The sequence below is a fragment of the Neofelis nebulosa genome, chromosome 6, assembly GCF_028018385.1.
Source record: "Neofelis nebulosa isolate mNeoNeb1 chromosome 6, mNeoNeb1.pri, whole genome shotgun sequence".
In the NCBI taxonomy this organism is placed as follows: domain Eukaryota; kingdom Metazoa; phylum Chordata; class Mammalia; order Carnivora; family Felidae; genus Neofelis; species Neofelis nebulosa.
In genome coordinates, this window is record NC_080787.1 from 38,608,921 (window position 1) to 38,633,426 (window position 24,506).

Here is a 24,506-nt window from a genome sequence, read left to right on the forward strand (position 1 = left end):
TGTTATTCCATTTCAACCCCAACCTGTTGCACCACCAACTGGGGTACTACAATTCAGTCTGATATTAGACACTCAAAGTTAGCATAGACTGGCACTCAGTCAACAAGACTGACTCCACTTCAGACACCAGCCTCAGTATCTGGATGTCTCCAGGCTACCTGCACCCTTGAACATGTGGCTACAAATGTGTTTCCACGACACCCTGGGCTTGGTAATTCACAAGACTGATCCACAGAACTCAAGAAACCGCTATATTTGCTGTTCCGTTTTTATTATAAAGAATATAGGCCACGTGACTCTTGATCTTGGGGCCCTGAGTTTGAGCCCCATGTTGGGTGTAGAGATTATTTAAAATAAATAAACAAATAAAACAAAGGATATATATATATATATATATATATATATATATATATATATATATGTATGTCAGGAGGAACAAACTAGGGAGATGCATAAGGGAAGGTCTGGGAGGGTCCCCAACACAGAGCTTCTGTATTCTCTTCTCATAGAATCAGAGTGCATCACTCTTCAAGCACATCAATGTATTTACCAATTAGGAAGCTCCACTGAGCTTGTGTAGAGTTTTTAATGAGAATTTGTTTACATAGGTTTAATTGATTAAACCACTGGCTACAGGACTCAATCACCAGTTCCCACCCCCATCCTTCTCTTCCCAGCAATGGGTGGGGCCTGGCTCAATGTCCCAACCTTCCAATCATGTGGTTGCTCAGGAAATTCCAAGGGTTTTAGAAGCTCAGTGTCAGGAACCTGGAACACTGACCAGACAAATTCTTTATTACACAGCAGCTGCCTTTTCACTTTTTAAATAATGCCCTTTAGTGCACAAGTATTGTTAATTTTGATGAAGTTCAATTCAACTATTTTTTCTTTTGTTGCTAGTACTTTTGGTGTCATATATAGGAATCCGTTGCCAAATCTAAGATCATGAAGATGAGAGTTTTGTGGTTTTAGAGCTAATACTTAGGTCATTGATACATTTACAGTTAATTTTTTTTTATACAGTATAAGGTAGGATTTCAATGTCATTTTTCTTTTTTTCTTTTTCTTTTGTTCTTTTTTTCTTTTTTGCTTGCGGATATCCAGTTGTCACAACATCATTTGTAGAAAAGACTATTCTTTCCTCACTGAATAGTCTTGGCCCTTGACAAAAATCGATTGCCTATAAATTCATGGCTTTATTTCCAGACTTTTAATGCTATCCATTGGTCTATATGTCTATTCTTGTGCGAATACTACAATCAGTTGAGTACCAAAGCTTTGTAGTAAGCTTTGGAATTAGTGTGAGTCCTCCAACTTTGTTCTTATTTTTTAATACTATTTTTGTTTACTTGGGGCCTCTTGCAAATTCATACGAATTTGAGGATTGGCTTTTCCATTTCTGCAAAAAAGGCCTTTGGAATTTTGATAGGGATTACATTGAATCCATAGATTGCTTTAGGTAGTATTGCCATCTTAACAATAGTAAAGCCTTTCAATCCATGAACACTGGAGATCTTGTGTGTTAGAATTTTCAGTCTGCTGTAATAGACTTTTGCAATGTTTCAGAAAATTAAATGTATTGGGGCTCCTCGGTGGCTCAGTTGGTTGAGCGTCCAACTTCAGCTTGGGTCGTGATCTCATGGTTCATGGGTTCAAGCCCCACATCTGGCTCTCTGCTGTCAGCTCAGAATGTGGGGCTCGAACTCACAACCCCAAGCTCAAAAGTTGCTCTACTGTCTGAGCCAGCCAGGCACCCCAGATTTCTGATTCTAGTTAAGACTTATCTAAGGACAGTGAGAATTATTGATCTTACTAAGAAACAGTAGATTCTTAGAAAATAAAATAACAATGATTAGAAGTTTAGCTTAAACATACCAAAAAAAAACTGGATTCAAGGATTTGAAACTGATTAATTTAACATAAATCAAAACACCAGAGTTAATCAATTATTCCTTTTCAGGCACAAGAGCCCCTCCCCCCTTGAAAATAAAAAGTCCGGTTGCCACATATAATCTTCTATGTGGAGGAGGGGAAAGTCTCCACGGTATTCATACTTCTAACATAGCATTGTAGCAGCTATCTGAGCCTGCCACAGAGAAACATAGTAAGCACTCATTTTTTTTTTAATGTTTTTTATTTATTTTTGAAGGAGAGAGAGAGAGCATGAGTAGGGGAGGAGCAGAGAGAGAGGGAGACCTAGAATTTGAAGCAGGCTCCGGGCTCTAAGCTATCAGCACAGAGCCGGATGTGGGGCTCGAACTCACAAACAGATCATGACCCGAGCCGAAGTCGGACGCTTAACTGACTGAGCCACCCAGGCGCCCCAGCACTCATTTTTTTTAAGTTTATTTATTTATTTTTTTTTTTATAAGTTTATTTTTTTTTGAGAGAGAGAGAGAGAGAGAGAGAGAGAGAGAAAGGGAGAGAGAGAGAAAGAGCAAGCAAGGGAGGGGCAGAGAGAGGGAGGGAGAGAGAGAATCCAAAGCCAAAAAAAATCTTTGAGTATAGTTGACCCACGATGTTACATTAGTTTCAGGAATACAGCATAGTAATTCCAAAAGCTAATCCAGTAAGCTATGTTCACCCTAAGTGTAGCTACCTTCTGTCACCATACACAATCACAGTATCTTTGACTATATTCCTTATACTGTACCTTTTATTCCCGGGACTTATTCATTCCATAACTGGAAGTCTGTATCTCCCACTCCCCTCACCCAGTTTGCACTTCCCTCACCCCTTCTCTTCTGGCAACCACTGGTTCATCCTCTGTATTTACAGGTTTGATTTTGCTTTTTATTCACTTTTTTTTTTTTTAAGATCCACCCGAGTGAAATCATATGCTATTTGTCTCTCTTAGTTTGACTTATTTCACTTAGCATAATACCCTGGAGGTCCATCCATGTTGTCACAAACGGTGCAAACTCATCCTTTTTAATGGCTGTGTAATATTTGTGACTGATTCACCTTGCTTCTTGGAAAGCACTTAGTAGGCACTTGGTAACTACTTGTTGATATATGAATAAATACATATATAAAATGAACATTCTACACATTAATAAAATTTCCAATCTATTCCTCACTTTTTTTTTTAATTCCTCTAAATTACTGCAGGAACTTTACACATTCTGTACCCTCTTCCAGGAACATTCTCTCATGCCTCTCACAAATTTTGCCCTGCTGCTTTTGCTCAATTGTGTCTTCTTTGGGAAGCCTTCTTTGGTTTACTTAATCAGGCCACTCTCTCCTATAATATATTCTTTTTTTAAAGTTTTTTTTTACATTTATTTATTTTTGATAGAAAGAGCACAAGTGGGGGAGGGGCAGAGAAAGAAGGAGACACAGAGTCCGAAGCAGGCTCCAGGCTCCGAGCTGTCAGCACAGAACCGGACGCAGGGCTCGAGCTCACCAACTGCGAGGTTGTGACCTGAGCCGAAGTCGGACTCTTCACCGACTGAGCCACCCAGGCTCCCCTCCTATAATATATTCTTAGGGCAACATTTTCTTCTCCAGATAATTTTCCACATAAATAATTTCACGACTGCTTGTGTTATTCTTTCTCTAACTCCCCCCTATATTAGAACTTAGCTCCATGGTGGCAGCAGCCTAAGGCTCTGTTTGGGCTATTTTGTCCTCTAAATCCATCTTAGTGTTTGGAAAATAGAAGGTACCTAATAAATGCTTTTTGAATGAATAAATGACTGTTAAGTACATAATACGATCCAAAAAACTGTTTCAGGGGATTATATTTAAAAAAGCATAGAAAAGCTATCGAGCTATCAAAGCAATTAGGTTTAAAAAAAAGAAGCTTAAATAATATAAGTACCAGAAACACTATTTTCAAATACTTGTCAAGGATATGGAAATAAAATGAGTTTTTATTTTTTTATTTAAAAAAATGTCTTGGGGCGCCTGGGTGGCGCAGTCGGTTAAGCGTCCGACTTCAGCCAGGTCACGATCTCGCGGTCCGTGAGTTCGAGCCCCACGTCAGGCTCTGGGCTGATGGCTCAGAGCCTGGAGCCTGTTTCCGATTCTGTGTCTCCCTCTCTCTCTGCCCCTCCCCCGTTCATGCTATGTCTGTCTCTGTCCCAAAAATAAATAAAAAACGTTGAAAAAAAAAAATTAAAAAAAAAAAAAAAAAGAGTTAGATGCTCTGTGGACTGAGCCAGCCAGGCACCCCTAAGTTAATTTTAATAATATATTTAACTCAATACACCACAAAAGTATCATTTCAACATATAACCAACATAAAAACGAGATTTTTACATTTTCTAATATACTAAGTGTTGGCACGCACCCCAATGTTTACATCAGCACTTATCAACAATAGCCAAAGTATGGAAAGACCCCAAATGTCCATTAATGGATGAATGGATAAAGAAGATGTGGTATATACATACAATGGAGTATTACTCGGCAATCAAAAAGAATGAAATCTTGGGGTGCCTGGGTGGCTCAGTCAGTTGGGTGTCCGACTTCAGCTTGGGTCATGATCTCGCGGTTCATGAGTTCGAGCCCTGTGTCAGGCTCTGTGCTGACAGCTCAGAGCCTGGAGCCTACTTCAAATTCTGTGTCTCTCTCTCTGTGCTCCTCTCCAGCTTGCACTCTGTCTCTCTCTCTCAAAAATAAATAAAGATTTAAAAAAAGAAAGAAAAAGAATGAAATCTTGCCATTTGCAACTACACGAATGGAACTAGAGGGTATTATGTTACGCGAAATTAGTCAGAGAAAGACAAATATCATATGACTTCACTCATATGAGGACTTTAAGACACAGAACAGATGAACATAGGGGAAGGGAAGGAAAAATAATATAAAAACAGGGAGGGGGACAAAACATAAGAAACTCTTATAGACGGAGAACAGAGTTACTGGAGGGGTTGTGGGAGGGGGATGGGCTAAATGGGTAAGGGGCATCAAGGAATATATTCCTGAAATCATTGTTGCACCATATGTTAATTTAGATGTAAATTAACATATAGTAAAATAAATTTAAATTTAATTTAAAATAAATATAAAAATATATACAAAAAAATATATACTAAGTGTTGGGAATCCAACATGTATTTTACATTTACAACACATGTTAATTTGGACTCAAATAGGGGCGCCTGGGTAGCTCAGTCAGTTAAGCATCGGGCCTCACCTCAGGTCATGAGCTCATGGCTCATGAGTTGGAGCCCTACGTGGGGCTCTGTACTGACAGTTCAGAGCCTGGAGCCTGTTTTGGATTCTGTGTCTCTCTCCCTCTCTCTCTCTCTCTCAAAAATAAATAAACATTAAAAAGACAACAACAACATAGACTTCTTGCTTAAAAAAATTTTTTTTGGACTCAAATAGTTGTGTTTGTCCAATGGCTGCTTTATTGGATAACACAGCCCTGAATCAGTTTTCTGGTCTTCTCTGCCCTGTTCTGTTGCTGTGAGGCTGATTCTAAGCTTGCATCACTCAGCTCTCTTGTCCTCAGGTTTCCCAGGGGCTTTGGGCAACAGAAGGCACCACTGTAAGATGGGACTGTGGGAAGAGAGATTAGTCCAGTTAGTTATTCCACCTGTAACCATCCCCTCCCCCCTCCTTAGCCCTGCCAGAGCCTCTGTAAATAATTACGTCTTCAGTTAACTCTTTGTTGAATGTGCCATCTGCTTGCTGCCAACACAGTCACTGAGCCAAGTAGTTAATGGACTATTGCTATAGCCCAGGCTCTTATTAGATTTTCCTTTGGATACTTGAAGTCAATCACAATATTTTAAGTGTCAATTCTTTTTTTTTTTTTAAAGTTTATTTATGTTGGTAGACTCAAGTGGGGAAGCACAAGTGGGGAAGGGACAGAGAGAGAGAGGGAAAGAGAGGGGGGGGTGGGGGGGAATCCCAAGCAGGCTGTGCACCACCGGTGCAGAACCCAATGTGGGGCTCAAACTCACAAGCCACGAGATCATGACCTGAGCTGAAGCTGGTCACTTAACCGACTGAGGCACCCAGGCACCCCTAAAGTATTAATTCTTATACATATATATTCGTGCCTGGCCATAAGTAATATTTTTTCCTTAAAAAAAAAGTACTTAGTGAATAGTTAATGGGTGCATTTGAGAATCAGAAGAAAACTCAGGGCCATGGTTCTCAATTTGAGGTACTGAGAAAGTTGGTGTTAGAGTAATTTTTGTGTTTGGAGTTTTTCTTTTTTTAAAAAAATTTTTTAACATTTATTTTTGAGAGACAGAGCAAGACAGAGCATGAGTGGGGAGAGGGGGGACATAGAATCTGAAGCAGGCTCCAGGCTCTGAACTGTCAGCACAGAGCCTGATGTGGGGCTCGAACTCATGGACTGCGAGATCATGACCTGAGCTGAAGTCGGCTGGGAATTTTTCTTTTCTTCGTTTTTTTTTTTTTTTTTTTTTTTTTTTTTTTTAGAGAGAGACAGACAGATACTTGCTCTGTCTCTCAAAAATAAATGGTAAAAAAAAATTTTTTAAAAAAGAAAAACTCCAAACACAAAAATTACTCTAACACCAACTTTCTCAGTACCTCAAATTGAGAACCATGGCCCTGAGTTTTCTTCTGATTCTCAAATGCACCCATTAACTATTCACTAAGTACTTTTTTTTTAAGGAAAAAATATTACTTATGGCCAGGCACGAATATATATGTATAAGAATTAATACTTTAGGGGTGCCTGGGTGCCTCAGTCGGTTAAGTGACCAGCTTCAGCTCAGGTCATGATCTCGTGGCTTGTGAGTTTGAGCCCCACAGAGCACAAGCTGGGGAGGGGCAGAGAGAGAGGACAGAATCTGAAGCAGGCTCCAGGGCCTGAGCCGTCAGCACAGAGCCAGATGATGGGCTGGAACTCAAACTGTGAGATCATGACCTGAGCTGAAGTCGGATGCTTAACCAACTGAGCCACCCAGTCCCCCTGGAGTATTTCTGTTTGCAAATGTCAGGAAAAAAAACAAAAAACAAAAAACCTAACTCAAGTGGCTTAGGCAAATTTGGTGAAGTGTTAGGAATGTATGCTACTAGGGAATTCCAAAAATAGAACTGGGTTCAGGGCTTCTTTAACTAGAGTTCCAGGGCTCTTTATTTCCCATCTCTCAGCTCTCTCCCTCCCCGTAGGTTGGATCCTCTAAGGGCTGCCTCTTCCCTCTAGAAAGAGGATGGCTTCCCTGGCTCAGGTAAGCCACTAACTAGTCAGAGGAAATGAGCACATCTCTGGTTGGCCTAACAGCAGGACTAGAATTAGCAGTTGACTGGTCTGATTGTATTACTCATCCATTCCTGAACTAATTGGTGTAGCGAGGGGATGCTAAGAACTAGAATGCTTTCATGAACCCAACCACACCTGAACCAATGCCATGGTCTACCACGAGGAAGGTAGTTCCCCAAATGAAATCAAGGGATGTTTACTACAACGTATGATCTCCATTCCTTGTCCCTACCAACAAATATTGACATGTCCCTCTGACAGCTTCATGTGGTTCTAGAATCTGGACAAGAGTGGTTGATGATTGAATATATTTAAAGCAACATTAAAAATAATCCATAATTTAAATGGATCATTCACTTGGCTGCAGTTACCAGAAGGTGGAAAGTGTGTGTGGATGGCCAAAGGAGGTTCAAAATGTATTCTGGAATACAGCTGGAGGGATTAAGAGTGCTCCATTTAAAGATGCATGCTAGGGGCGCCTGGGTGGCGCAGTCGGTTAAGCGTCCGACTTCAGCCAGGTCACGATCTCGCGGTCCGTGAGTTCGAGCCCCGCGTCAGGCTCTGGGCCGATGGCTCGGAGCCTGGAGCCTGTTTCCGATTCTGTATCTCCCTCTCTCTCTGCCCCTCCCCCGTTCATGCTCTGTCTCTCTCTGTCCCAAAAATAAATAAAAAACGTTGAAAAAAAAAAAATAAAAAAATAAAGATGCATGCTAGACTAGCATCACACTCACAAACCCAAAGACAGGAAAAATGGTGGGAATGGATAGGATATTCTTTGAAGAGTCAGCATTTTTTTTGAATAGAGATTGTCAGGTGATTTTCGTACTTTCTTCTAAGTAATTAAATAATTAAATATGTTTATGTGCTGTGTGCCAGATTTGTTCCTAGGCCCTAGGAATGCAGGAGTGACCACCACAGACAAAAGCTGAAGTTCCTGTGAGAGGAGACAGCACATAACAACCCCGAAAGGCTGGTATTATTATCCCATTTTACAGAAGGAAATAATCCTGAGACAGGGTAAGAGATTCTTTGTTGGTTTTTTGTGGTTTTCTTTTTGTTTTTTTACATTTATTTATTTTTGAGAGACAGAGACAGAGCACCAGGAGAGGGGCAGAGAGAGGAGACACAGAATCTGAAACAGGCTCCAGGCTCTGAGCTGTGAGCACAGAGCCAGACATAGGGCTCAAACCCACAGAATTAGGAGATCATGACCCAAGTGAAAGTCAGACGCTCAATCAACTGAGCCACCCAGGCGCCCTGGGGATTCTTTTCAAGACACTTTAGCAGTATGTAGTAGTGGGACTTTGATAGTCCAGATCCAGGACTGTCTCACTTCAAAGCCTTTGCTTTGGCAGAAGAAAATAAAATTCAAACCAGGAGAAAAGCTTACCCAGAGGAGGGGATAAAATCGAGACAACAGAAGTGAGCCAGAAGAGAGAAATATTTAGAGAAGGGAAGAAAAGCCAGAAGAGAAAGAGAAAGGGTATGCTAGAATCCCCCTTCACCTGGGAAACACCCCAGGTAAGGCCAGCACAGGTCCTGGCTCTTCGACTGTAGTTCCTGTCCCTCCTCTTTCCCTGCAGTATGAAATTCCTATTCTACAACGAGAAAACTAAGGCTCAGAGCGATTAAATCTTTGCATTCCACCCCCACCCCCAACCTTTTAGAGCCACGAGATAAGGATTCAAAAGAAAATATCCGGGAGTGATAAGTAAATACTGGCATATCTTTTTCATTTTTGTGACTGAAAATACAAGGTATTAGTTTTCTTTTTCTTGAAAGCAAATTTAAATTTTAACAATAAGTCAGACAGCACTGAAGCGGGTGGGGGGAGTAGGGGCGTAGGTTTCACGACACCAGACAAACTTCGTAGCTTGACTCACTGTTCCAGAGAGGGAGGGGTTAGCGATTTTTCGAGCACGATTGCGGTATTTCTCTCCCAGTAGTGAATTATTCTTGAGGCTCTGTTTTCCTAGGAGGAAGTGGAAAACAGAGGAAGGTGTGAGTGGTCCAAGAACCCCAGCCCCACCCCCAAGTCGTCAATACGCAGGCAGGCTTTTCCCGGAGAGAGGCCAGACATACCCTTCCTGGCATTTGTTTGGGGGCCCGGAATTTAAACTAATTCTTCTCAGAAATTTCTTTTTACTGTTATTTGGTAAAGGTGAGCGTCCAGATGGCCTGGCCGGTCTCATTTGCGTTTGAGTTTCTATTAAACCTTTCAAGAGTCCGGGATGATGACGCCACCCTTCTCTGCCAAATCCTGCAGTTTGGGTGAGAGGCGGGAAACCAGCCAGAGTTGGACCGACTTTCCAGGATCGGGCTTTTCCGTAGTGTGAGACGCGGGCGGGCACAATCTGGTGGCAGTTTTGTCACCCACAGCTCAGTGACCTTGGGAGCAACTCTGAAGCTCGTCTGTAAACACGATGCTTTAGTTCCAGTCTAACCGTTCTCGAGGATTAAGTAATAAGTTTACGATCTAAATCTTATTTGGGGCAAACGGCTCTATCAGCGTTTGGGAGTAACAGCAGTGGTGTTATGAAACCCTAGTGTATCTGGAGATGAGGGAGAGGGGATCGAGGGTAACTTGGAGGTCGGCCACCCGGAAACACCCGAGGAAGCCCCAGGCCTAAGGCGACGGGAGCGCGGCAGCGTACGTCTCCACGGGCCAAGCGGCACCGCCAGAGCGCGCTCCCAGCAACCGCGATTCTCGTTGATTTGATGGCCGCTACGTCACAGCCTCCTCCGCCTCTCATTGGGCGAGCCCGTCCAATCATGTGACTTCAGCATGGCGTATAAATAAGGGCGAGGAGAAGGCGGTGGTCCGCCATTTCGTGGACGCCAGGTCAGCGAGAGCATCTGCGGGAGCCGGGCCGGAGGGGAGCGGGAAGCGGGAAGACCCATCCGAGGGTGTGTGGTTTTGAGCGTCTGCTTTGTAACCCAAGATTTCGGTAAGAGACCAGCGATTAAAGGAGTGCAGTGGGAAATGGCACTTAACAGGACCGCGGTGGGGCCAGGCCCAATGGCGCCAGGTTGAGACAAAGAGACGCCGCCGCCATTTTGTGACGTTCAGCATGGGGCGGTGGCGGGGGCTCCTGGCCCATCAGAGAATGTACCTCGGTCTCGAAGTGGAGGTGTTTATAATCTTCCCCTATCCGGGGGAGTGGGGAAGAGGTGGTGGTGGTGAACTGAGAAGTGGGATAACCCGAAAGTTGAGGCGGGAAAGGGGGCCGCTAACCGAATTGTACTCCGGGCCGCGGCCTTTCAATTTATGGCGCCTTTTTTCCCCCACCCCCACGTTTTCTTCGGAAGCTCAGGATTTTTTTCCACAGTCACTAATCAAGGCTGGACCTTTCAATCCATGTTACGTGATTTGTGTAGTCACCTGTATTTTCATCTTAATTTGACTTTTTACAGTCTTACCACTTTTTTTTTTTTTTTTTTAACTGATTGGTCTTCCTTGAGCCACACTACTTGTAGCAGCTTACCTTTGATACTTAACTCCTGCAACTGCTCACAGCGAAGTTAAAAATCTCCAGCAATGGTTTGGTCTCAAGACTCCTGGGTACAGGGTGGGGTCATGCAAATAGGATGTGTCTGGACTAGTTTTTTTAATTGGATAAACCCAGAATGAGCAGAACGTGGTGTTTATGAGAAGCCCTTAAGTTGAGTTATTGGGTTCGTTACTCTTTGCAATTGAATCTGTCCTACAAGTTGGTTAGATTTGTTTTGGAAGTGACTTGTACTGAAGTTCTAGCAAATATAAGCCCCCAAAGTGCAGTAAATTTTTGCACTAACAAATCCCCCCCCTGAAATTAACATAAGCTTCGTTTTAAAGTGTGCGGTTAAGTAGTATTTAGTACATTCTCAGTGCTGTGCAACTGTCATATCTGTCTAGTTCCAAAACATTTTTGTTACCTCCTAAGGAGACCTATTCCCATTAAGCAGCTGGTCTCATTCCCTCTGCCCTCTCACCCAGCCTCTGTTAACCATGAATCTGTCTCTGCGTTTACCTGTTGGATATTTTATATACATAGAATTGGAATATGTGCGCTTGTGTCTGGATTCCTAACACTTTAGGAATGAAACTGGTTCAGGTTTTAATTACACGACACAGTAATATCCCTTCGGTTATTAGGTTTGGTTATTACGTCTCTAGGATTCGGTTCTGCACAAGTTACTCTACCTTAAGTGCTTTATCTTTGGTATTAGTTATAATAATTGGTAAAGTTACTAACTGCCCAGATTGTAAATGCTGCTTCAGTGCTTTCCACTCCCCCACCAATTTTTCCAGGAGGCATTTTTCTTCTTAATGCATTTTGTGCTGGCTTCCTGGTAGTTAGAGGTACGGATTAGAGAGAAATCGGTGCTTTAAGGGTAGTAATTGTTTGGTTTTTAGTGTTTCAGCATTCTTTTCTAAGGATCTTTTTTCACTGTGTAGGTTTATTGGGTAAATGATTAACATTTCGGGTAATTTTTTTTTAATTACAGAAATGCATCGTGATTCCTGTCCACTGGACTGTAAAGTTTATGTAGGTAATCTTGGAAACAATGGTAACAAGACTGAATTGGAACGAGCTTTTGGCTATTATGGACCACTCCGAAGTGTGTGGGTTGCTAGAAACCCTCCCGGCTTTGCTTTTGTTGAATTTGAAGATCCCCGAGATGCAGCTGATGCTGTTCGAGAGCTAGATGGGAGGTAATTTAATGACTAATGCTGATGACAAATATGTTGCTTGTGTTTTTTAATGTTTAAAATTCCTAGGTTATGTGACTTTTAGATAGCTTCTTGGCTGTCTGAAGTTAATGTTACTGGAGACTTAACATACGCCTCTTCTGCAAAGAAGAAGTGTTTTACTGAAGATCAATAGGAAGTAACTTTTTACTCAAGTGGCCATTGAAGAAAATGTTTAATGGTCGATTCTTGGTGGGTGGATGTTTGCATCCAAAATGTGGTCGAAGCATTTTAATCTAAACCTTCCACAAAGTTGTCACTTGTGGTGTCACCTTTGAATTGTTTCTGAAACAATTGTGAAATCAGATCTTTTCAAGTAAGAATGGCCACAAACCGATAATTCTCATAGTTGGATAATGGTTGCGTGGGCTTTATTGTACCATTATCTTTTATGTGTTTGAAATACTTAGGAAGTGTGGAATATGTAGCTGTGTTGTGTGTTTAGTGTCCCATTAATGGCTGGTAAGTAACACCTGAGTTTTAAGAATGACCAGGTGCTGTCCTTCTCTTCTTCCTGCTTTTTGGAAAACCACTGGATTTCAGGAAACCAGGGGAAATGGTTAATCTTTAAGATTCAAAAGTTAGGGGATCTGAGGGTTGGCTGTAAAGCTGTAGAGAAGGTCATTTATCCAAGCAGATGGTAGAAACACATTTTTCCAGGTTCCCACCTCCTAATCGCTGGCCCAATAAAGGTGGTTTCTCTGAACGGATGTGAAACAAGAGGTGTAGGATAACTTTTTTCCGACTTTCCTCAGCTTCAGTTTCCTAACGGGTCAGCTATTGTGTGATGATTGAGGGGAGATGGTGATGTAAAATGGCCAAAATGCTTTTGTTCACTGCTGTTGGCATGGAGAATTGGGGTTATCTGGGGAAGAGAAAGACCAACAGTCTAGTAACATCAAGATCAGTAAACAAGTTCTGGGAGCTTGAAGTCCCAGCAGGATGTACAGATGAACTGGTTCTTTGAGGAAGAATCCAAGGTTTTCACACTTGTAACTTAACAAATTAACATTGAGCCCAATGATTTAGACTGGCTCTAACAAGGCATTAAAGCATAAGGAAGTTGGTTTTCTTTATTAGAAAAACTTGTTTTGCTATTAAGGATTCTACAGATGTTTCAGGTGTGTAGTTTACAGAAAAGGCTAAGTAGGAGTGCTTTCTTTTTGCTTTAGTATACACGGCTTTGCTCTTTTAAATTTCGTAATGTTTCTTTCCTTAGAACACTATGTGGCTGCCGAGTAAGAGTGGAACTCTCGAATGGTGAAAAGAGAAGTAGAAATCGTGGCCCACCTCCTTCTTGGGGTCGTCGCCCTCGAGATGATTATCGGAGAAGGAGTCCTCCACCTCGTCGCAGGTACTTGAGAGCGTGTTTAGAGGTATTGGTGTAACGGAGTAGCTAATAGGAGCAGGTATTTCTCTCAAAGTTTGTTGGTGGGTTTTAAACTTTGAAGAATCGGAGGTTTTTATGAAACATTTGCTGGGTGTAGTTTGGGGTATGTGAGTTGTGCTGAGTGTTGGCTTTTGTCTCTAGGTCACTGTTCATGTTGGTAGTCAGTAACTTCTATCTTGGATCTATCTTCTAGTTCATCTTCTAGTTGCATCTTTCCAAGTCTTCCCTTATACTTCAATTTAGGCCTTTTTCCATTTCTTGACTCCATAATGACAAACATTACATTCAACTCTAGCTCTTCACAAAAATGTGTTTTCTACTATTAGCACGATTGTAGTATTTATCAAACAGGCAGCTGTTGTAATGTTAAAACTGGTAAAGTAGAAATCATTCTGAAACTAACTTAAGTCACTGACCGATAAAGGGGGCTAAAAAAGTAATCCCAGTCATCTGTTCTTCAAAACCAAATAGGAGAGATTTCAGTTTTTTTATAATTGAAAATGGCATCATTCTTGGACCAGGCAGTATTGTCTGGATGCTAACTCCACATCTCCTCCAAAATAGTTTCTATAGGACTTAATTTACCTCTTACAGGTGAGTGAAGTCCTTCTAGGAGATAGGAGTTCAAAATCTTGCCCCTTTTGCTATTTTGAAAAACAAAACAACACACTGTTGCCCATCATAATAAAGAGTATTTGTTAGCTAAATAGATGGTTGTACTGATGGCTTGTTTTTCATTTTTTTTTTGTGCTTTTTGGTCCATCTATTAATAAAAATGAACCCCGTTACAGAGTCACCATCATGTCTCTTCTCACCACCCTCTGAGTCTGCATTAGCCAGTCAACTAGCCCTTTCAGCGTCATGTGACCAGCGCGCCCCATTCAGCTTGGCTGGTGTCGTTTCACATGACCCAGGCATGGCCAGTCGTCAGGTTGCACCGCCCTTTGGTTCCCGAGCATGCTGTTTTCTCTCAGCCTTCTCTCCAACCTTAACCAAATCGGCAGCAGCCACCTCGACCGCCCACACATTCCTGGCCAATCAGCTCAGCTGTTTATTTACCAAATGTCTTCACAACAACTACAGCAGCAGCCTTCGGCTAACAAAAAAGCAGGAAAAATCCACAACACCCCCTTCGCCAACCAACTAAATCCAACGCAACATCTGGCAAAACCTTTTCAGCAAATTCTTCCTGGCCGTCAGTCCGGCAGCCTCACCTCACCATTTCTAGCTTGTTGAAACCCAAAACTAGTAAGTTTTTCCTGCTTATACAGTTTACTGCTGGTTAAAATAAGGAGTAAGCGGCTTAAAGTAATTCTTTTTTCTGGATCAAAGGCTGGCTGTGCATAATTGAATGGTAACGTACATATATATTGCTTGAATAAAACTTTTAAGGGTGATAGGGAACTCATAATGTAACTAGACCTTCAGGTGAAACTTATTTGCATGTGTGAGATGCCAAACTAAAAATTTTAATAACTCCTAACAGATTTAGCTTTCTTTTCTAGCAAAAATTTGTTGAATCCTATCACCTTTAAATGGTTTTACTAACAGTTTTCAAATTTTAAATTTTGGGGGTAAAGTGGGCCAAGCTAAGGTAATTTTTATAAGCCTAAACACACTCTTTAATGTGACGATCACAAATGCAGTTCTAATGTAGCACTTAATGGCATCAGTATTTACACCTAGCGCGTTTTCACAAAATTACACTATCCACCTGGTACCTAAGTCTTGTCATGGACTTACAGGTTTGCATGGGTTCCAAATACTGGTTTATGGTACTGTTTTTGGAACTACTTGTGGGACTATATTTTGGTGTGGTGTTTGGGTAGTGAAGTTAGTTTGACATGAAGTTTTGCATTGGACAGATCTGCTGTGAAGCATTCTTTGTTAAAGTGAATCCATGGTTGGAATACCTGCTTTTCACTTGAGCTTTTGGTTCCTTAATCCTTCTGTGCCTTTTTTTCTTTTCTGTTTTTTTTTCTGTTTTGGTTTTTTTGTTTTGTTTTTGGTTTTGTTTTTTCGGTTTTGTTTTGTTTTTGGACGATGGGTGCCAGTTCTTCGGCACATTCACTGGGCCCAACAGTGAAATTGAAAAGTTGGGAAATGCCTCACGCCATAAATACTAATTGACAATTAGCCTAATTTTCCTGTTTCTGCTTTTAGATCTCCAAGACGGAGAAGCTTCTCCCGCAGCCGGAGCAGGTAAATAACTACCTTTTTTGGCCACTTTCAGAAAGTCATGTTTCTGCTGTTCCTGAGCTATGTTCCAAATGATGTGGTTAACGGTAAAAGACTGGCTTTAGTAATGAAAAAGTAGCATATAGAGCCAGTGTTAATAAGTTGCACGAGTGAACCAGCTTTTAGTTTTTGAAGACTTCTTAGGATATTTGTTGTGCATAATTCTGAATGGCTCTATTTTTCTTTTTCCTCTGGTTTTAGGTCCCTTTCTAGAGATAGGAGGAGAGAGAGATCACTGTCTCGGGAGAGAAATCACAAGCCGTCCCGATCCTTTTCTAGGTCTCGTAGGTAAGATTTTTGATGACTTGATCATTTATAAATAACTTGTTAAAAAGAGAAGGTGATCTTCTTAGGCTGTTTTGATTTTTATTTTTCCCATAAAAACTTTATTCCCTGGTTATGTCACTGAGTTATGTATGTAACTTTTGGTTTTCTGTCTTTTAGCCGATCTAGGTCAAATGAAAGGAAATAGAAGACCAGTTTGCAAGAGGAGTGGTGTACAGGAAATAACTTCATTTGACAGGAGTATGTACAGAAAATTCAAGTTTTGTTTGAGACTTCATAAGCTTGGTGCATTTTTAAGATGTTTTAGCTGTTCACATTTGTTTGTCTCTTGGAACAGTGACACATAAAGATGTAATTCTCTATGATTTGAATGGATCATATGAGGCATGTAATATTAAGAGTTGTTACTTTACAATGTTCCCTTAAGCAAAATTGAATTTGCTTTGAAGTTTAGTCTTACATAGACTGATAATAAACCTATTAACTCCTGCCCAGTTAAAGCTTGACATTTCATATTATGAAGACAAAACTGGCAAAAATTGAACAGTTTTTCCATAGCTGAGATAGTGTGCATGCAGCTGTAATTGAACAGTCTTTAAAAGCTGCTGTGAACCCAAGTCAGCAGCTAAAAATTAAGCTGCACTATTAAACTAGGTTAGAGGTTTAAAATAAAATGAATCCTAGTTGTCTTCGTACTGGGCAGAGGTGGTCCAGTTGGTGTAGAATTGGAAGTTTCAAGAAAGTTTACTTTTGCTTTAGGTCATAAGTTCATTTTAACAGGATTGCTGTGTATGAACACACAGCTCTATGTAACATTCTCTCTTTGGAAATTTGAAACTATTCAAGATACCAATGTCCTGCCAGTTTAAGGGTACATTGTAGAGCTGAACTTTGAGTTACTGTGCAAGATTTTTTTTCATGCTGTCATTTGTAATATGTTTGTGAGAATCCTTGGGATTAAAGTTTTGGTTACAAATTGTTGTTTAACCTGAAAGCCTGTTTTTCCTTGCAAAACTAAAATCTGTGAGCTTGGTATCAAGTCCAGGTATAACATTCCTATTGGAAGCCATACTTATATTTTCTTGTAAAGTGCTTTTGAATTAATAAAATATTAGCATAATTGTGTAATAGTCGAACCCACTATTACCATAGTTCTTCTTGTCCCATGGAAATCTGTTGGTTACACAAATCTTAAACACAATTCAGGCTGAAGGGAATTCTTGGTGTCACCTAAGTGATCGTACTTAACCATTTTTTAGGAGTAGGAGCCAGTTCAAAGAGCGTGATACTCCGTGACCAACATCTTAAAGTATAGCAACCTGGTACATTATAACCCAAAGTGGCCCATAGAAAAGGCTTTATCATTAGCATGAGACCTTCCACAAAGCTTTAAAAATTGCTTCCATTTTATATAATTAGAGGTGTTGCATGGAAATTCTAAATTGATCCATTATGATGTAAATTTCACTATATGGTTCAAATGTAACGGTGCAGAATTGAATATGGAGGCATGCATAACCTTCCTCTTAGAAACCCAGAGGAGTTGTAATTTCAAATTTTTGTGCGATTAGATTAAATCATAATGCAACTACCTTGTGGCTTAGTTTCCTTAAATGTGCTACTTAAAGATAGTTTTGGAATATGCTATACTGACTTTCTTTAATTTGAAAGAAGTCACTGCATTGAATTCAGTCTGTAAAGATACTTTATAAGGTGTAGGGAGGGCCTAAATAAATTTCCAGTGGTCCTTACTAACCTTTCATGCAGGTACCAACAATGGAAGATTGGTGTCACAAGGTAGAATTCAGATTTGGGATGAGCCTTCTTATAGAAGATACTTAAGACTTTTGATGTACTGGGAGCTCTGGCTTTGGGCCTTTTGTCTTTTGGCATTTCTTCATAGTGTTTTAAAACTTGTTCAGAACAAGGCAAGACACTAAAGGTCATGGAAGTAATATGGTACATCACTAATTACATCGGACATTGATAAGGATGTTTTTGGCAATATGCAACTTGCAAAGTCCTAAATTGGATTTCTGTAAAAAGGAGATGGGTCATGGTTATAATGTGGCTTATACAGAACTTAAGATAAAGTTGATCTCAGGGAGTTATCCTGACTTCTAGGCCAAATTTGCAGTCACTTTAACCAGAAGTCCCAGCAATTTTATGGCTTGTGACAAAAAATAATGGAGGATAGAAACTGTTAAAAACCTTATTGCACACTTAGCTGTGGCCATTAAAAGTTCTGGCTACTCTAATTTCAAAAATTAAGTTTCATTAGCCAACTGCGTACTGTGTCCTGAATGGAGGAGTATAATACTGCAAGAGGTCAGTCACAAAAACTGACCTCTTAGTGTAGTGACTGCAGGTGTTCTCTAGAGGTCACTGTTAATCCTGGGTGGTAATTGAAGGAAACAGAAGGATTGTTAGTTTTAATGCTTTTTCAAAATGATTATCTGTAGTTCTCACTTAATTGTGGGCTACTTCTGACCTTCATGTCTTAAGCAGAAAGGTGAAGATAAATTAGCCAGAGAAATTTGAATTTTATCAGATTGTAGATACCTCTTATCTACTGTTTATATACTTTTAATATTTCCTTACAAAGGTGTGGTCATTAGATGGCATCTCTTTTAGTTGGACTCACCTATATCTGGATGAGAAGTCCTGCTTTTTTATTAGTTAATATGGTTCATATTATTATAATTCTTTATCAGGAATGGTGTTGATCATAGAAGTTTTTTAAAATATACACAGCCTGTTGCCAGGCTCATTTACTTTTTTAAGAGTAAGCACTGTGTTACTTGGAAGAGTTAGGTGATAAATGTCCCTGATTAAGACCACTGGTTTAGTACTTCTTATTTTCAGAATCCTCAACACGATTTAGTTGACAGATCTAGTTGGTGGTAATGTCTTTCAGTTGTATATTTTTGTACTAGACTTCTGGTTTTTCTTTTTTTTTTTTTTGAGAACAAAAGACTTCTGATTAAAGTAGCTGAAGAAAAACTGGGTTGGAGTATATTTTTATCAAAACAACTGATAGTGTTGAATTCAGTTTACTGTGTCCTCACAAATTTTCTTCATCCTATTAAATATTCCTTGGATACCTCAAAAGAATTCAGTTGTACAGCACACTTGGGAGGTTCTGAGAAGACATCATTGAAAATTTGTCTTTTGATAAACCTAATATATCACCTGCTTGATTTTTTTTTTTTTTTAATTGGGATTGCAGAAATTCATGATACAGTTTTTAGACTCCTTCAGTATCTCAGTTCTTGTTAATCCTTCAGAACATGTAACAGCCAAAAAGTTTCCCAAACTAACAACCTGAAATACATGTGTATAATACTACTTTACTTTTTCTTCCATTCTATGTGACATACATAACATTGTATATTAAGGATTGTTCTACTAAAGTCTTAGAATGGGATCATTTGGTGCCTTTACTACAACTTTTGGTGCAGGTATATACTTGGTTTTGAGAAAGTGAAACTTTCTGGAAACGTTACTTGCTTCCTAGTAATTTGGAGAGGTTCTTCTATGGAGAATATTCTTTGCAGAGCACAGTTGAGCTCTTCAGAAAAATAGTACATAGGCGATTTTTACTGCTTTTATTTTTATTCTTTAATCTCTATTACTGATAAGGGGCTCAAAGTCAAGTCCTGCCCTCTCTACCCACTGAGCCATCCAAGTACCCTTAACTCTGTTTCACCTGTAAATGGCACGTTTGTTTCAGTATGTATCTCATTGAGATTTCATATGGGGCAAGTTACTATCCTTCCAGGGGTGGGGTTTTTTTTTTCTTTTTTAACCATCCGAACTGCAAATTAAAGCCAAGGGGGAAGGTTGCTTAATGCTAATAGCCCATTCCGGCTGGCTCTCTGCCTCCAGAATTTCTTTATAGATTAAAAAAAAAAAACTTTAAACAGCAACAAAAAGATTCAACAAGAGTGCTTTACAAATAATTATAAATTGGAATGTAAATTTGTCATTCAATTGTTTTTGTGTCCTACTTTTCTTCTATGGTGGTCCAAGACCCAGGGACTTTGTGGAGTGGGATTCAAGGATACACATAGTAGCTCAGTATCTAGCAAGTAGTTGTTTGACCTGAGTTCAAGAGTGAGACCTAAGCTTCACTAATTTCTTAGTGTTTCATCCATTTTAGGATGACTTGAGAGCTATTGGTTGTAGGGCTTCATGTGGCCTACAAGAAAGGTTTTTGGACATGGCATGAGGTGCAAATCTTTAGTTGAGGGATCTTTGAAAAGTCCCTTAGCAACAGAGGAAAACAAGTGAATTGGATCAGATGGCAAGGTGTTGGGACTAAAAGTGAAGCTCATAGATAAGCAAAGGCCATAAGGAATCAGGTGAAGAAATGAGTACCTTAATCATAAAGTAGGAGTTGAGGGTGTAAGCAATTGAGTGTGCAAACTGCACTAGGGTTTGGAGGTAAAGGATTCTATAACCATGAATTGGAAGTAGTTCCAAGTCAGGATTTTTGACTTCTTTTGGTTGTACTAACCAAATAAACGGGTGTGGGATAACTTGTTCATTGTCCTGGCTGGACGCTGAGAAGTTGATTGATGTATCAGATTGCATTAATGGCTGGCTCCTACATTCCAGCTGTCTGATTCAACGGGGACAAGAAATTGAACTGGCAGTCCTGGTCGGACTTGAGTTGGCAATGTATATAACTGTCCACCCGACATGAAATTAACTCCCCAGGAGTGAGGTTGGGAGCAGAATCTGCGTTCTTTGTGGATAGTAAGGAGTTGGATGAACACACCTATCATTTGGAGGGGCTAGGAACCCATGCTTTAGAGTGCTGGATGCTTTGGTAAGGACTCTTGGAGTAGTCAGGAAAGAAAGTTTTTTGAGTACCACTCTGCTGAACATCGTGTGGGGCCTTTTTCTTATGTGATGTTGAACCACTTGAGAGGTGAATAACAGGGAAGAAAGTTCTCACACATTCCTCATCCTACTAAACAAGTAGTGTATTTATAACCCAGGCCAGCCTTGACTCGAAAGCCCTTGTATTCCGTTCTACACCTTAGCTTTCTCAACCCGTTCATAAGCTGCAATTTGTCATTCAGTTGATTGTCAGGATTTGAGGCTTCTCTCTCTTTAATCTTGAGAGCGCAGGGGAGGGGCAGAGAATCCCAAGCAGGCTCTGCACTGTTAGCATGGAGCCCGAAGTGGAGCTCAAACTCCCGAACTGAGAGTTGGATGCTTAACTGAGCCACCCAGGTGCCTCTGGGGGCTCTTTTTAATTGCAAACCTATTCATGGCAAAACGTGTAAATTGTATGTGACCTTTGTGGTTTTTTTTAGAGGTAACTTGGTAAAAGGTGTGTGTCCCCCCCCCCCCCCAGAAATTTAGATACATGGGATGAACCAAGTACTTATTTTGAGAGGGACAGCGTATCTTGCATCAGCGCAGAGCTGGATGTGGGGCTTGACCTCATAAGCCAGGAGATAATGACCCGAGCCAAAATCTAAAGTCAGATACTCAACCGAGTCACACAGGTGCCCCATGATGAGCAAGTATTAATACAGCAAGAAATGCTAATCATGTGTCCAGGGTTTTCTTTTTTACACACCTGAAGCCTGCGTATTTGAGGTGTATATACTAAATGCAGTACATGCTGCCATCTGAGCAGGTACCAAAAGCAGTCAGCTAAGATTTCTTGCAAAGGACCACTGAATGTCCATGTTGTCCTTGTCTGTGGAAGACAAAGCTGTACATCGTGAATAGGTTGACACTGATGTGTCTGAGTTCGTTATTCACCTTGTGAGTGGTTTGAAGCTATGGGTAGTTGCTGTGGCTACTCTGGTCTCCTAGTCTTGACATCACCCTAGTTTTAACTCTGGACTGTGAGCAACACTGGTGCATGTGGCATCTTATAGGCAAGGAGCGGTAAATTTTGGGGCCTTTTAACTTTAAAAACTTATTTTTGAGAAAGTGCAAGTAGTGGCAAAGAGGAAAAGAATCCCAGGCCAGCTCCACACTTGTCAGTGCAGAGCCTGATGCAGGACTGCGACGTATGAACCATGAAATCATGATCTGAGCTGAAGTTGCACGCTTAACTGAGCCACCCAGGTGCCCCGTTAACCATCAACCTAATAGAGAAAAATGCATAATTTATTTTTAATGTTTATTTTTGAGACTGCAAGTGGGGGAGGGGCAGAGAGGGAGATGCAGAATCTGAAGCAGGCTCCAGGCTCTGAGCTGTCAGCACAGAGCCCAACACAGGGCTTGAATGCATGAGCTGTGAGATCATGACCTGAGCCGAAGTCCGTTGCTTAACTGACTGAACCACCCAGGTGCTCCCCTTTCTTTCTCTCTCTCTCTCTTTTCTTTCTTTTTCTTTTTCTTTCTTTCTTCTTTCTTTCTTTCTTTCTTTCTTTCTTTCTTTCTTTCTTTCTTTCTTCTTTCTTTCTTTCTTTCTTTCTTTCTTTCTTTCTTTCTTTCTTTCTTTCTTTCTTTCTTTTCTTTTCTTTTTTCTTTTCTTTTCTTTCCTTTCTTTTCTTTCCTTTCTTTCCTTTTTTTCCTTTCTTTCCCTCCCTCCCTCCTTTTTCTCTTCTCTTCTCTTCTCTTCTCTTCTCTTCTCTTCTCTTCTCTTCAAGTGGACTCTTCGGGAAAACAATGCAGGCGAATTCCTTGGCTGGACAAAGCTATTGCAGATTCAAGAAAGCACCTTCTCTGGCTTCAAAACCAGGTGGTTCAAGTTAGGAGTCTATTGTGCAACATTTCTTATTTGCTTGGGGGAAAAAGCAGGCACATCTCAATGATTGCTTACATTTTGACAGTGGACTTGTTAATTAAAGCTATTTAAAATTTTTTTTAAATTGTAGCAGGGAGAGGGAGAGACTTAACCCAGCATGGAGCCTGCCGTGGGGTTCTATCTCATCACCCTGAGATCATGACCTGAGCCAAAATCAAGAGTTGGATGCTTAACTGAGCCACCCAGGAACCCTGATTAAAGCTACTTCATTGTCCACTAGCAGCTGCAGTCTACTGACCTGGAAGAATGCTCCATTCTTCAGATGATTATGATTAATTCTCAACAGATGGATGAAAGGAAAGGTTAAGTTCTTACCATGTGCCTCATCCAAGACTGGTTCCTAAACCAGGGCCAACTTTTTGGGTTTGATGGCAGTTGACAGGAAGAAAATGATTAAGAGAGATGATTAGTTATAAGGCAGATGTGATCATCCCACTTTATTGAGATTGAAGTACAGAGACGGCTGGGCAAGTTGTCCAAGGTTGCAGTCCAGTAGTGATTGAGCTGGAAGGGTGTAGCCCAGGTTGCAGGACCAGGCGTGGGTTAACTGGAAGGGGTCTTAGAATCCATAGTTCCAGTGTTATGGCTAGAGGTGAGAAGCTGAATTTGCCCAAGGTGACAACAAGGATACGTTGGCAGAGCTGGGACAAGGACTGCCTCAACAGCTAATCCAGTGCTAGTTTCAGGGAGCATCATAATGTTAAGGCCTTCAGGCTTTGAAGCCAGTAGTCAGGATTGGCATTCTGGCTTCCTTGCTTCTAGCTCATGACTTTGGGCCAGCTGCATAATCTCTAGGGTTTCATTTTCTCATCCGAAGAACAGAAATAGAAAACAACTGCTTCCTGTTACTATCTTGAGAATGGAGTAATGTGACATATATGTGTCACTCCCCATGTGATGATATACTGCTTAGTTAGTAATAGCCTCACACTTGTATGCAGTAAGTACCCAAGGAATGACTTTTTAGTGAAACTGACTCCTTTATGGTGCTGGGTAGGCAAGAGTGCCCCCGGTTCATTCTTCACATTCCCCAGTACATACTGACAATGTGTTTCTACTGACCCTGGTCCTTTACCAACTTTTGAGTCTGTACAGTTTGAAGGGATGGACTTCAGGGGTCCAAGGTTAAGAGAGACCTCTGTGGTTAAAAGGATCTGGGCAGATTTCAAGAAAGGAGCTTCTGAAGTCCTAGGGATATAGGGAGGTGGGTGGGAAAGATAGGATGAAGGGTTAGAGGAGTGTTAGATGGCTCTTTAAAAAATGGATTTTCAGGGGCGCCTGGGTGGCGCAGTCGGTTGGGCGTCCGACTTCAGCCAGGTCACGATCTCGCGGTCCGTGAGTTCGAGCCCCGCGTCAGGCTCTGGGCTGATGGCTCGGAGCCTGGAGCCTGTTTCCGATTCTGTGTCTCCCTCTCTCTCTGCCCCTCCCCCGTTCATGCTCTGTCTCTCTCTGTCCCAAAAATAAAAATAAAAAATGTTGAAAAAAAAAAATTAAAAAAAAAAAAAAAAAAAAATGGATTTTCAGGGCACCTGGGTGGCTCGGTTAAGCATCCGGCTCTTGGCTTTGGCTCAGGTCACGATCTCACAAGTTTCATGGGTTTGAACTGCACTGGCAGTGCAGAGCCTGCTTGAGATTCTCTCTCCCTCTCTCTGCCCCATCCCCATTCACTATTCCTCTCAAAATACATAAACCTTAAAAAAAATGTTCATCTCTGGCATCAGTTAAGAAAAAAATACGAGTTTTCAGGGACGCCTGGGTGGCTCAGTCAGGTGAGTGTCTTTTGATTTCCACTCAGGTCATGGTCTCATGGGTTTGTGAGATCAAGCCATACCTCATACATCGGGATGGATCCCTGCTTGGGATTTTCTCTCTGCCGTTCCCCCAC

General features: G+C 41.0%; 1 protein-coding gene and 2 long non-coding RNA genes across 3 annotated transcripts; 1 reads left to right on the plus strand and 2 right to left on the minus strand.

Moving 5' to 3' along the window:
* Positions 1-5,337: 5,337 nt before the first annotated feature.
* Positions 5,338-7,662, minus strand: LOC131514121 (uncharacterized). The gene is made up of 2 exons (XR_009262945.1): positions 7,396-7,662; positions 5,338-5,511 (listed from the first exon to the last, which is right to left on the minus strand). It is a non-coding gene; the product is annotated as an uncharacterized LOC131514121 (long non-coding RNA).
* A 1,249-nt stretch (positions 7,663-8,911) lies between these two features.
* On the minus strand, positions 8,912-9,903 carry LOC131514120 (uncharacterized). The gene is made up of 2 exons (XR_009262944.1): positions 9,278-9,903; positions 8,912-9,167 (listed from the first exon to the last, which is right to left on the minus strand). It is a non-coding gene; the product is annotated as an uncharacterized LOC131514120 (long non-coding RNA).
* A 105-nt stretch (positions 9,904-10,008) lies between these two features.
* SRSF3 (serine and arginine rich splicing factor 3) lies at positions 10,009-16,976 on the plus strand. Its single transcript, XM_058733737.1, has 6 exons — positions 10,009-10,143; positions 11,684-11,891; positions 13,147-13,281; positions 15,481-15,519; positions 15,757-15,843; positions 16,000-16,976. Exons 2-6 carry the CDS (start codon positions 11,686-11,688, stop codon positions 16,025-16,027), a joined length of 495 nt encoding a protein of 164 aa, XP_058589720.1. The 5' UTR covers positions 10,009-10,143; positions 11,684-11,685; the 3' UTR covers positions 16,028-16,976.
* The last annotated feature ends 7,530 nt before the right edge of the window (positions 16,977-24,506 follow it).